Below are 13,043 nucleotides of genomic sequence, written 5' to 3'. Positions count from 1 at the left end.
AGTGGACAAATGTATAAACAAGCTATCTCGGGCTCATGATCAAGGATGTGGAGAAGTAAACTGGGAGATGAGAGAGAGAGATGGGGGCCGCTTGGCCAGGGTGGTCAGGAAGCCTCCTGAGGAGGTGACTTTGAGCTGAGAGCCAAGTGATAAGTAGGTGGAGGAAGAGAAAGCAGGGACGGGTGGGGCAGTGGGGTGTCTGTGGACCGGAGGGTTGACCTTGGCCAGGAAGGGGGGAGGTCTTCATCCTCTGCCAGTGGAGGGTGGTGGGGGAGGATGCTGTGTGCAGGCGTTGGGGGTGGGTGGAAGGGGATGAAGCTGATGCTGAACAGCCCTAGCTCTGGCTGAGGTTGCGCCCACCCTCCCCCCAGAGAGGCACAGCAAACCCACACACTCCACCGCCCAGCCCCCCACCTCTGCTTCCAGGTCAGCTCAGGGCATCGGCGTCCAGACACACCGCAGACCACTGACTATCAAGGGAAGGCTCTCGTGGAGTACGGACAGACCAGACAGACGATGCTTAACTACTGCTTAAACAAAATGTAACCATTTCAGACCCCAGAGCCGCATATTGTATGATTCCATTCACAGAAGTATCCAGTATTAGCAAATCCATGGAGACAGAAAACAGATTAGTGGTTGCCAGGGGCTGGGGAAGCAGGAATGGGGGAGGTGGGTAGGGAGTGATTACTTCATGGGTATAGAGCTTTCATTTGGGAGAGTATGAAAATATTCTGGAGCTGGATGGTGGTGATGATTACAGCATGCCGTGGAATGTAACTTAATGCCATTGTACACGTTAAAATGTTACAACGGTAGTTATCTGTTATGTGCATTTTTACAACAGTAAAAAATAAAGGGAAAAAAAGGAACAGTGATAACATGCCTTCCTTTTCCTGCCTATATAAGTCCTATAAGCTCACTATCGAAAAGATGGAAGCCACTGACTTATTTTTAAAAAACCAAATTACTGTAAAACTTAGTACATATTTCCAATTCATAGACACATGTGTAATCATATGTATCTAAAAATATAACACCGTGTATTTCAGTTGTAAACCATTTTTCACACCTGTTTATCACAATTTTTCCATACTTTATAACAGCTTTAGGGATGCCTGGGTGGCTCAGCTCAGGTCATGATCCCAGTGTCCTGGGATCAAGTCCCACATCGGGCTCCTTGCTCCGCAGGGAGCCTGCTTCTCCCTCTGCCTCTGCCTGCCACTCTGCCTGCCTGTACTCTCTCTATCTCTCTGACAAATAAATACTTTATAACAGCTTTATTGAGATAGATTCACGTATCATACCATCTACTCACTTAAAGTGTACAATCCAGTGGTTTTGGGTGAATCCACAGATTTGTGGAACCATCACCATGATCAATTTCAGAACACGCTACTCACACCAAAAAGTATCCCCACACCCTTAGCCATCACTCTCCGTTTCATGGTTTCACTTTTTATTTAAGATTTATTTTAGATAGAGAGTGTGAGCAGGGCAGGGGGCAGGGCAAAGGAAGAGAATTCTCGAGCAGACTCCTCACTGAGCATGGAGCCCAGCGCAGGGCTCCATCCCAGGACCTTGAGATCATGACCTGAGCTGAAATCCAAGAGTCGGATACTCAACCGACTGAGCCACTCAGGTGCCCCTCATGGGTTTGTTTGTTTATTTATTTATTTATTTATTTGAGTGAGCAAGAGAGATAGAGAAAGAGAGAGAACAAGCAGAGGGAGGGTTGGGGGCAGGCAGAGGGAGAAGCAGATTCCCCTATGAGCAGGGAGCCTGATGTGGGACTTGATCCTAGGACCTGAGCTGAAGGCAGACACTTAACAGACTGAACCACCCAGGCGCCTCAGCACCTCCTGGTTTTCAATAAATATCTATAACATTGTTGTTCCTGGCCGTAAAGTACCGCACTGCATCAAATTGAAAACTGTCAGTTGCGAGACTTCCCATTTTTTTAATCACAAAAAGAGGAATGCCCCTGGCAATAAACCCATAACACATGCTACCTTATCACCTACTTGTCACTTAATTTAGCAGTTATTAGAAGAGGACTTTGGACTTATATGAACATTTCAGCACCAGCAACGCGCATAAGTCAGTGTAAGTAACAACATGAACAACTACGATCACATTCATATACACCCACAGGAACGACAACTAGCAGAGGACACATACTGATTTTGGAGATGTTAGAATATGAAAAAATGCTCACCCCAGAATCAACAATATCCGGTACTACAGTGTGTCAAATGAACTTGGCTCTCAAACAACAAACATTGACTCTGCTCACTTAGGCAGGAAAGGGATCTGTGGGAGGAACAGTTTGCGGAATCCACGCTGAAGATCCAGCCTTAGAACTAGGACAGGTTCAGCAACGAGGAGTCCATCTGTCCTGCATTACCCGGTCAGGAAGAGTCCGCTCTGGGTGCACTGCGGGGCTCGGCCACCACCCTCAGCAAGCTCTGCTGTCCCCGCATCTCTGCATCATTTTTTCAAGAGCCAAAACCCTGGACCAGAGCCTCCAAATGCCCAAGGCTACAACACTAACTGCCAGGGTCCCACCTCCCTCAGAGTCTGGGGTTTCTTCCTTTCTAAGCTGAATTGCCAGGACTGCAAATATCCCCCAGATAGATGTGCTGACATTATTTATTGCATATTATTAGATATCAGTATTGCTTCCAACGTCTCCGTATTACAACAACACAGAGGTGAGCCTCTTTACTCAAATGATGTGCACCACCCTGTCTTTCAGGACATCTCTAGGATATGTTCCTAGATCATTGGGTAAGAGGACGGGTACATTTTTAGACCCTGGACATGCTTACCAAAGCTTGCCTCCAGAAGCATGGTGCCCATTTGCACGCCCCTTTCCAACGGCTGCGTGGGCTCCTCTGATTAGATGTACCCATTTTGGTGTCAGCTGGTTTGTGCACAGAGCCAAAGAAAGCAGAAATCCCGAGGGAGCACAGAGGGAGTCCAAGTTCAGGGCTAGGCACACACTCCAGGGCTTCTATGTGGAGCCAGAATGTTCTCCGTGGGATCTCTCAGCGAACAGTGTGGTGGAAAGAACTATAGCGTTATAATAATAGTGACTAGCAATTACTGAGTGCCTGGCACATGGTAAAGCCCTTGTATTGATTCCTTTGATCCTTATAAGACTCGGTAGAAGGGCAGTCTCTAAGTTTGAGTCGTCAACCCCGTGGCCTTGGGCAGGTCACTCCACCTACACCAGCCCCTGTGTGCTTAGATGTACATGAAGATACTACCCATGTCACCTTGTCTGTCTGCTATGAGGCTGGAAGTGTGATTTGGGTAGACAGGTCACCACAGAGCCCCGGCAGGGCTCCCATGTCAGGTGTCCCATGGAGGTAAACCGAGGAAGCAGGGGAAGGAGGTGAGCAGTGTTCTGCTCTGGTCCTGGTGGTCATTCACCAGGCCTGTCCTCGCAGGTGGATGAGATCCTGGGGGACCAGCCAACTGCCAAGGAACAAGTGTTTGCCGCCCTGAAGCAGTTTGCAGCCGAGCAGCGGGTGGATGACCTGGTGTGGGCGCTGACCCTGGAGCTGCCCCACGACGCCCGCACACCCCTCCTGGACAACCTCAGGTACCTCAGTTGGGGGGAGGAAGGGGCAGGCAGGGTGTGGCTTGCTCAGAGGTGTCCAACGACGACCCAGTCCCAGGGCATTGCTGTGAGTGAGAACAGAAGTGCTGCTGGATGCTGGGCTGGGACGGGCTGCAGACAGGACCCACCTCCTGCAGAAAGGACATCCTCATGCTAGAAACAGTGTGTGCTCTCTGCCTTTTGATGATGTCAGCTGTGTGCCCAGGACCTCACCAGGGGCCTCGGGGAACCCTCTCCAGCTGAATCATCCCAGTGCTATTATTATCCCCATTTCTCAGAGGCAAACAGGCTCAGAGAGGTTAAGAGGCTGGCCCAAAAGTCACACAGCAAATGAGTGGCTGGCACAGGACTGCGAACCCATCAGCTTTGCACTTTCTGTTCTGCTCAGGCTTGGACCCTGTAAGTTTATCCTTTAGGAAGAAAAATTCCTGGTAGGTTGACACCTGGAGCCTCCGCACCCACCCACTTTCCTGCCCAGGCATCACTGCCTGGCACAGCAGCAGCTTTGATGAGCCCCCCACTGGGCCTGAGTGATACCTTCCCTGTCGGGATCCTGTGGGGGGTGCAGGGGGGGCACCCTTCTCTTCTCACCCTGTCTCCAGGGCCTGCGACTCCTACCCCCCTACTTCCTGGTCTCAGCCCGCCCCCTCCCCTTGCTGCCATTCACCCTGCAGCCTGCCCCTCCCTCTGGGCCTGGCCAATGTCAGGGATGGGGCTGGCCACCACCCCCCCAAAGCCCGGGCGCAGCAGCTCGGCTCTGCAGCCGAGCACAGAAGGCCACCGAGAAAGAGGCTACCATGAGCTGCCTGGGGTGAGTTAGGGGCCTGCCCCTTGCTAGGAAAATCCAGAGAGAGAAAAAAAAAGTTATTTCTCCAGCCTAATTTGCAGTGGAGATGATGCACTGGCGATGAGGGCTCCTTGGGGAGGTGATGGATGGGCAGCCCCCCACTCCACCAATCTCTACCAGGGCTGGGCCAGGGATACCGGCAGCAGCTGGCTGTCCCCTGGGAAGTTGGCACGTGCGTGTCGCAAGGCTGCTAGCAGCCAGTCTCAGCTGGAGGTCCTCTCCGTCCTCCTCATCTCCCTTCGGAGCTGCCCTGGCTTCCGTCTGTGTCGCCTCTCTTCTCCGGATAGCCTGTCTGCCTCCCCACGCCTGCTTTCCTGTCTGCAGTTCGTCCCCAAGCGACCACCGGCAGCGGGTCAGGAAGAACCAGGGTGGGGGAGGCGTCCCCTTTGGCGTGCTGGATTTGGAGCCTGGGAAGCGGGAATCCTGGCCACCTCGGGCTGCCTGGGCTGCTTGGTCCCTGCAGCATCCCCGGGGCACTGCTGGGGAGGATGAAACAGCAACCTCTATTGTCAGTGCATGTCAAGTACGACTGGACAAGTGGGGCGGAGGCTGGAGGAGGGGGCGGTGCCCAGCTGGGCTCTGCAGGGAGAGGGGTACCTTGGCAGTGGGGCTTCAGCCACCCCAACCCCCACTTCCTTCCACTCCATCTCCCCACCCCCACCCCCAGGGTCTGGCAGCCCACATGCTGGGTTCCAGGGTTGCAATAGCGATCCCCATGCAGAACCTTTTATTGGAGAGCTCTCAGGGGGCAGGGAGGAGTCACAGATACAGTCATCTGTGATTCTGAGACCTGAGTGCCAGCTGCTCAGGGCCAACTCAGCAGGGGGGGGGGGCAATCAGGGTGGGCTCCCTGGAGGAGGCAGCAGGTGCCACCGCTGTGGCTCAATGAATCTTAGAGTCTGGCAGTGTGTCCTATAGGGGTGGAAAGACAGACGCTAAGAAGAGTTCATCAGGGCCAGACATCTAGCCACAGAAGTGGACGATGCCACAATAAGAGTGGGGCCACTCAGTACCCAACACTGAGTACTCAACAGTACTGGGCTGTAAACCACCTTGCCTAGGATGGGTGGCCACAAAGAGTGACAGTTGTGGTCTTAGAATGGCCCATTGAGGAGAGACAGGGTTTACATTACACCGTGAGCGCAAACAGTAGGTGAAGCAGTGTGTGTGTGTGTGTGTGTGTGTGTGTGAGAGAGAGAGAGAGAGAGAGAGAGAGAGAGAGAGATTGGCAGAGGCTGGAACCCACCCAAGTCACTGTGTGATCTCTGAGAGGTGGTCCCAGTGGCCAAATCAGAAAGCTTGCGGAGAAAGGAGAAGGAGCAGTGAGACCATGAAGCATAGTAGCCACGTGTGGCTTTTTTTTAAATTAAATTTGATGAATCCTAAATAAAATTGGAAATTCAGTTTCTCAGTCTCACTAGCCACGTGTGACTCGTGGCCACCATGCAGGACAGTGCACGTTTAGAATATGCCCATCATCAAAAAGGTTCTCCTGGATGGTGCTGCCGTGAGCATAAGATTTGGGTCAGTGGTGATAATGGAAGCAAAGGGTCTCATCTTTCCCCATGACGGCAGTTTACCCTGCAGCTCAGAGCTTAATTTGGGTCTGTCCCCGAAGGGATCCCAGTTTGATGAAGTGATAAAATGACTTTCTAATTAGGACAGGCCAGTCCAGGCAGCTTGGGAAGTGTGACGTGGTTAGGAGGGAACAGGAAAGCAAAGGCAGCTGTGTGGTCTGCAGGGGGAATAAGGGATGGTTCAGGAAACCTGGAAGGGGAGGGAGGGGCCGGCAGATGGGAGAAGGAAGCGCTGGGACAGTGCTGGAGGGAGCTGGGGTGTGGAATCCCCACAGACCTCCCTTGGACCCCCCAGGTCCACTCACGGACTGTGCAACCTTGAGCAGGTTCATTGACCTCTACAGTCCATCTGTAAGATGGGGTTGGTCATGCTTATGTGTTCCCAGCAGGGTTCTTGGGAGGAAATCTCCGAAATGGACCTTGCCAACTAGAAGCAGAAAAGATATTAGCTGATAATCTGGGGGGAGCGTGCGAGGGAACACCTATACCCCCTCCATCCTCCTTTGCTTTGGGGACCAGTGTCGGAGACACTGTAATACAAAGAGATAGGGAGAAATCTATGAAATGACGGGACGTGGTATGTTCTCAGTTAATGGGGGCTTCCCCTAGGGAAGGTCTCTTTCTCCCTAGAGCACATCTCTCAGCTGTGGCACTTTTGACATTTGGGGCCCAATAACCCTCTGTGGTTGGGGGCTGCCCTGTGTCTTTTAGGATATTCAGCAGCACTAGATCCTGGTAGCACATTCCCCATCTTAATTGTCATTTTGTGACCACCGAAACTGTCTCCAGATAATGCAAATGTCCCCTGAGGAGGGGGCAAAATCCCTAACTGAGAGTTTCTGGTCCAGAGTGACCGGCCTTTAGTAGCCCCCTCTAGCAGGGGCGGGCACTTGAGCAAACTCCAGCTGTCACTTGACCCCTACCCTACCCCCTCCCCATGTTGCTTGGGCTATCTGATGCACAAGCCGCTCTCCCCTTCTGATGCCTTCCCTGCGTTTTGGGGTGCTGGGACTGAGGGGTCCAGGTACGGTGTGGACAGACAGGGACAGGGATAGGGGATGACAAGGACACCGAGCCCCAAGGCAGTGTGTGCTCTTCTGCCTCTGTCCGGATTCAGCCATGAGCGTTTCCTCCCTGCTCACACCTCCTCTGCCCCCAGCGAGGTGGACAGCCTTCATAACCTTTGGGCTGGCCTGGTTCTGGATGCCGGGCCATTGCACCCAGAACCCAACTTCCGGAGATGGCTCGGTCATGATGGGATGTCTGTGGCCCTGAGGATGTCAGGGAGCTGTAGTCACTGTAGCGGTTTTCAGGCATTTCTCTTCCTGGCGGGGCTGAGGACTCAGCATGGGAGCATGCGGTGGTGAGTTCTGGCTTGGGCTTGCTGCTGCTGCTGGAGACAAAAGTAGCCCAGGCTGATCAGGGGAGGTTGGTGGCCTCGCTGGGGCCAGGAACCAGGGCTGAGGTGTGCTGGGCAGCGTGGTCTGACTGACTTCAGGAACCTGGAGGCAGAACCATGTCAGATGTCCCTTTCTGCCAGTGACTGAGACAGAGGGAGAGTCCCAGGATTTTCTGCCTCTGCAGGTCCTGTCTGTCTGGGTCCCGGCCAACATCTGGAGAGGAGAGAGCCTGGTGCTGATGTTCCCAAAGGACCCCCTGCTCAGGATGTCCTGGGCTGGCTCCCCCGTATCTATATGCCCTTTCCCGCAGACAAGCGGGACTGGAGCAGCGAGAAAATGACAAGGCGGTGGGTTCCCTGCGGTCTGCTCCCGCTCTGACTTCTAGGAGTAGTAGCAGACCCAGAGCCAGAGGAAGGGTCCAGACTCCTTTCCTTGTCATCCCCCTCTTCTCCTCCTAGCTCTCTCCCAGTAGGAGACCCTCTGTCCACTCACCATACACACATTTGGGAATTGCCCCAACCTGGCTGTCCCTCCTCATTTCCACTCACTCACTCACTCACTCACCAAATCTCATACATCTTCCTCTGTGTTTCTATCCCACCCCATACCCTCCCTGTTCACCTCCCAGCCTCTCCCACTCCCCTGGTGCACTAAAAGCTCTGGGGTCCCTCCTCCTCTCCTTAAAATCTCTGGGGTCCCTCCTCCTCGCCTTAAATCCTTAGGACCGCCCCCCCCCCCACACCACACTAAGTTTAGTCTCAGCATCTGGCAATGTCATTCAAGGCCTCCCTCCACCGGCTTCTTGATTAGCGCTTCCCCCTGGGTAGGGGAGGGGGGCTTCCCCTCCCTGACCCACTCCCTGAAACCTAGCACAAAGGCCACGCCCTCCGGAAAGCCTTCCCACGCTCTACAAAAGAAATTCTGTGCTTCTTCCGAACCCTAGGGGTTCAGCCTCGCAGCAGCCAGGGGCCGGGGACCCGCCACGGTGCAGGTGACCTGGGAGCCCCGGCCTCGGGAGGTTGCAAGTGAGACACCTGGGGAGGGACTGATGGAGGGAGCCAAGAGGAAGCAGCGTTGACAGCCCTGAACCGCCCCTCTCAAACCCCCGTCCCCCCCCTACCCCAGCAAGCAGCAGGATCCCCCTTGGGGGCGGGGCGGGGCGGGGCCACCCGAGGGGGCGGGCGCGGGGCCGCGGGCCTGGCCCGCTTGGGAGGGGCCGAGTGCGCTTGCCCAGCAGAGGCTCGTGGAGTCGCGGCGCCCTCGCTCTCCTCGCGGGCTCAGCCACCCCTACCTGTCGGCACCTGCCACGCCGCCGTCGCCGGCTCCAGATGGGGAAGGACCAGGGCTTCTCTCGGCACTTTCGGTAGTTTCCCCACCGCGCCCCCGGGAACTGTGCACCCCTAGGCGCGGCGGACCCATCTCGGGCGGCCTGAGAAGGGGTGGGGCTGGGGCACTGAGATGGACAACCACCCGGCACAAGGGGGCGAGTTCCCCCCTTGGATGCCTGGAAACTGCACGCGCCCCTGGGGGTCGGGATGGGAGACAGAGGGGGGACCAGGGGCTGGGACTGAAAAGCCCTCCTCTTCCCTTCCTACAACTGGGCAGGTCCAGGGACCTGGCCAGAGAGCCTAGGCAGGGAATGTGGTAGAGAGAGAGGACCCTAGGGCCACCCCTAGGGCAATCTGGACACGGATTTACTCCTGACCCCCCCCAGGCAGAGGGAACTGAAATGACTGACTGAACCGTGGCTGGGTGGCCAGGGAAGAGTCCTGTGGTCTCAGAGAAGCCTGTTGGCATAGCAGGGACCTGGGAGTCCTGGGCAGTTATGCTGTCATGGTCAGAGAACTGGTGATCTGCCACAGTGGTCCGTGAGGCCCCATTGTGCCTGGCTCTACGGGGTCAGTGGATTGAGGGCAGACCCAGGCCTGGGGTGCCCGGCCAGACTGAGCTGCATGGAGGGCCAGTGCAAGCCAGAAAGGGGATCTGGCGCAGTCCCAAGGACACCAAGCAGAGAAAAGGCCACCAATCTTCTCCCACCTGGGCAGCTGGTGACTCACCATGGTTACCATCCCGGGCAGAAGGAGTGGGGAGGGGCAGACCTTTTCTAATTGCTGCTGGAGGGTGGAGCTGGGATGGTCACCAGGCCCCTGCCCAGGCTGGACATAGGGCCTACTGGAGCCTGGGGCTGCAGCCCAGATTGTGAGGTGGCCAATTTCCGGCTTGTCATCCCTCCTTTGTCTGGGCAAGAGGCATGGGTGGTGGGTCTGGGACAGTGTGGGGAATGTGCAGGTCAGGCAGAAGGAGGTGTCAGGCTCCAGAGACCTTGAGTGACCATCTGGGCAATGAGACCGAGGCTCTAGATTTTCGGCAATCTCTGTGGGTGGGCAAGGATGAGCATCGGGCCAGAATGTCCTGGAAAAGTTGAGCAGGCCTCTTATTTTGGTCTCCTGGTCGCCTGGAACATTCAAACCTGGAGCAGAGCTCAGCGGGGTCAACCCTGATGCCCCCTCCTTCTGGAGGACCCACTTCCCTTCCTTCCCACCAGGCAGCTTATTCTGCCTGCCTGGTCTTATTAATCTTACCGTAGAGGTCAGAAACCGACTGGGGGCCACTGGATGACCGCAGAGGGGTTGTATTTCAGCTGGCTGCAGAGCCACTGTTCCCGTCTTCCTCCCTCTTCCCCACCATGGCCTTGGCAGTGCCTCCTCATACAAAGGACAGGGAAGGGAATCTTGGGATGTGGCCAGGGAGGCCTCACTAGCCACCAGAGCTTCCGAGGCCCTTGGCAGAGTCCTGCCACGATGCCAAGGGTCAGAGACTGGCCTTCTGTTCAAGCTGTGCCAAGGGCCAGCTGTGTCAGTCTGGAAAGTTACAGGCCTTCTCTGAGCCCCCGGATCCTTTGCCATGGACAGGGGGTTCCACCAGGTTGTTAACAGCTGCCATTACTGGGAGCTATGGCTGTGCTGCTGGTGGGCCCCCTGTTTACTGAGTCACTGAATCCCTTCCCTGTGCCAAATCCTGAGCTGTCACTGTGGCTCCCAGCCAAGCTACAGCCCTAGCCCTCAGAGAGCTTCCCTCCTCGCAGGAGACACTTACAGGTTCCAGGGACTCATGCCAGGGTGTAGACCCCATACAGCGTCCACCCAAGCCTCCCCACTGCCTCTCACCACTTCCAGGTTCCTGAGAGTAGGAACCACAGTGCCTTAAGCTTTGAACCCAACTGCCTGGCTGGCACGGACAGCAGGGCCTTACTGAAGCATGCGGGATTGAACAGAAGGAAGGCCAGTGTTGGGTGTTGAAGGTCCATCCCCGTGTAGCTAGGAAGCAGAGAGAGTATGCCCGGCAAGAGTGTAAGAGGTAGGACTGGTTGTGGCCGTCCTGGCAAATTCTGAGGCGGCAGGTGTAGAAAGGGCTGGCCAGAGAGGCAAGCAGGAAGGCCAGGAGTGTGATGAGGGTCTGGGGGAAGTCTGACCCCGGCCAGAGTGTGGCTTCGGTTTCCAGCAGAGCTGCATGGAATCAGGTAAGAAGACAGGTGGTGGCGGATACCTGGCTGGGTTCTGGCCTGGCAGGTGCAAGGGCATGAAATGAGGGCGTAGGGGAGAGGCCAGAAATGGGAAGACGGAGGCAGGAGGAGGAACAGGTCCACAAAAGGGCTTTAGGGGACACCGAGGTCCCCCAAGCCACAGTAATGGAGACGGTCCCATTGTGACTTTCCCGAGGTGGAGAGCTGGGCGCGAGGTCCTGGTGTGGCCCAGGCTGGTTGGGGCGCAAGTCCCAGCACCGAGAGGGAGACTGGGGTGCCGGCTGCTGATTCCCCTGTAACCCCCGTGTAGGGGCGGGAGAGTCTAGGGCGGCGCCCACGAGAAGGAGGCTTTAGGCAGCGGTTTGGCACGATCGGGGCGCGGTCTGGGGGCGCGCCCCGACTCTGCGGTCCTCGCCGGCAGGATCTTCATCCCCAAGAAGCACCGGGCGCGCTTCGACGAAGTGGTGTCGCAGGGTCTGCTGGGCAAGTTGTGCCGCGCTCGGCGGGCGCAAGGCGCGCAGGGGCTGCGCCGGAGCCGCAGCGAGGAGCGGCCGGAGCGCCTCCTGGTGTCCACTCGCGCCAGCGCGGCCCCGCGCCGCCCGGACGAGCCGCCACCGCGCAAGGCTGCCTCTCTGCTGGGCGGCCGTGCGGGCCCAGGGGGCACGCGCAGGTACCTGGGACGCGCGGGCACGGGCCGCGGATGCCTCCTAGTCGGTGGGCTGGGATGCAGATCTGGGCAGAGGGCGCGAGATTGGGGCGTGGGACACTTGGGCGTGAGGATGGGGGTCAGGAGAGATTAAGGGGAGCAGGGCACGGGACTTCTCTATCCCCTACGCCCCACCCCCAGCCTCCCTCTCCCCAGGACAGGGCACCCTGCCAGCCCCCCACCCCTCCCCTTCTTTCTCCCCAGGACAGTACGAGTCTACAAGGGCAACAAGAGCTTCGGCTTCACGCTGCGCGGTCACGGGCCTGTCTGGATCGAGTCTGTCCTGCCTGGTGAGGGGTGGGCGAGTTGTCCAGGATGGGATGAAGGACCCTCTTAGGCCCATACTAAGTACCCCCCCCCCCCCCCCCCCCCCGCTTCTGCCTCCAAGTTCTAACCTCATGTAGCTCATGTCCTTTAAGTATCCCAGAGGGACCATCCGAGTTGGGGCAAACTCCCTCCAAGTTCAGGGTCACCTTTGAGCCAAGAAAGCCAAGTTCTCCATCCAGACTTTTTCTATGTCCAGCGGGGAGGGCTGGGGGCCACTGGCCCAGACACTGGGGTAACCAGCACACATCTGACGCCTGCCCAGTCTGCACCCAGTCAGCCTGCCCGGTTTGGAGTGCCCACTGTGAACTTGACACTTTCTGGGCAGGCCAGACTCAGAGACCCATTAGGCCCTCAGGGCCTCTGCCTACTATCTGGTCCCCTACCCCCGGTCTGGACCTTGCTCCTGCTCCCACCAAGCCTGCGTCTCTTTCCTCCTGGAATGGTGACATCTTAAAGAAAGCAGAGCCTTCTTGATGCAGGAATTCTTCCTTCCTGCCTCTCCAGCGCAGGTGGGGGGAGACTGGGGAGAAACTCCTTTCTTCCCGAGACAGCACATCCCATTGTGGAAGGTCTCTGTGGTGCAGAAATGTCTCCTGGTGCTAAACTGAACTCTCCCTCCCAGTTATCACCCCACAGGGCTGGGTCACCTGCTCTCTCTGTCCTGTATCCATACCCTCCCAGCACCTGGAAATGATGCTCCTAGTGACACATCCCCATCTGTGTCTGTCTGACACTGAGTCCTTTCTACCTTTCCTCATCTCACACCTGTAGTGCAGGGATTTGTGGGTTGGACAACTTCTGATCCCCAGGAAAGTGCCTTAGTGAGTTTGCATCATTGTCCAGCCATCAGATCATTTTGACACCAAATCCTAATGACTGACATGTCAGAGTTCTCCTCAGATTTGGTGTTACTAAATCGTTGACACAGTGTTGCAAGGAAGAGGCACATGGCTGGTCCTCTAGAAATATGTCATCTCTCCCCTTTGTCTCTTCCAACTGTGCCACCACCAGCACCACCTACCTCCCCCCACCTCA

The 13,043-nt window shown here is 56.4% G+C and overlaps 1 protein-coding gene across 4 annotated transcripts in view; it reads left to right on the top strand.

Moving 5' to 3' along the window:
* Positions 1-13,043, top strand: part of GRID2IP (Grid2 interacting protein) — a 54,238-nt gene that overhangs the window by 25,010 nt on the left and 16,185 nt on the right. For 3 of the 4 annotated variants that reach the window (XM_047714159.1, XM_047714160.1, XM_047714158.1), the window contains exons 1-3: positions 8,720-8,815; positions 11,397-11,645; positions 11,886-11,971. In XM_047714159.1, coding sequence (XP_047570115.1) covers positions 8,781-8,815; positions 11,397-11,645; positions 11,886-11,971 — 370 coding nt within the window. In that variant the 5' untranslated portion in view covers positions 8,720-8,780. Of the gene's footprint in view, positions 1-3,455; positions 3,611-8,719; positions 8,816-11,396; positions 11,646-11,885; positions 11,972-13,043 lie in introns of those variants that run through there. The other variant, XM_047714161.1, reaches the window with a different exon arrangement.

This window comes from Lutra lutra, chromosome 18 (genome assembly GCF_902655055.1).
Source record: "Lutra lutra chromosome 18, mLutLut1.2, whole genome shotgun sequence".
NCBI lineage: Eukaryota > Metazoa > Chordata > Mammalia > Carnivora > Mustelidae > Lutra > Lutra lutra.
The sequence above is the reverse complement of the archived record's forward strand: the minus strand, read 5'-3'. Positions and strand labels throughout refer to the sequence as shown.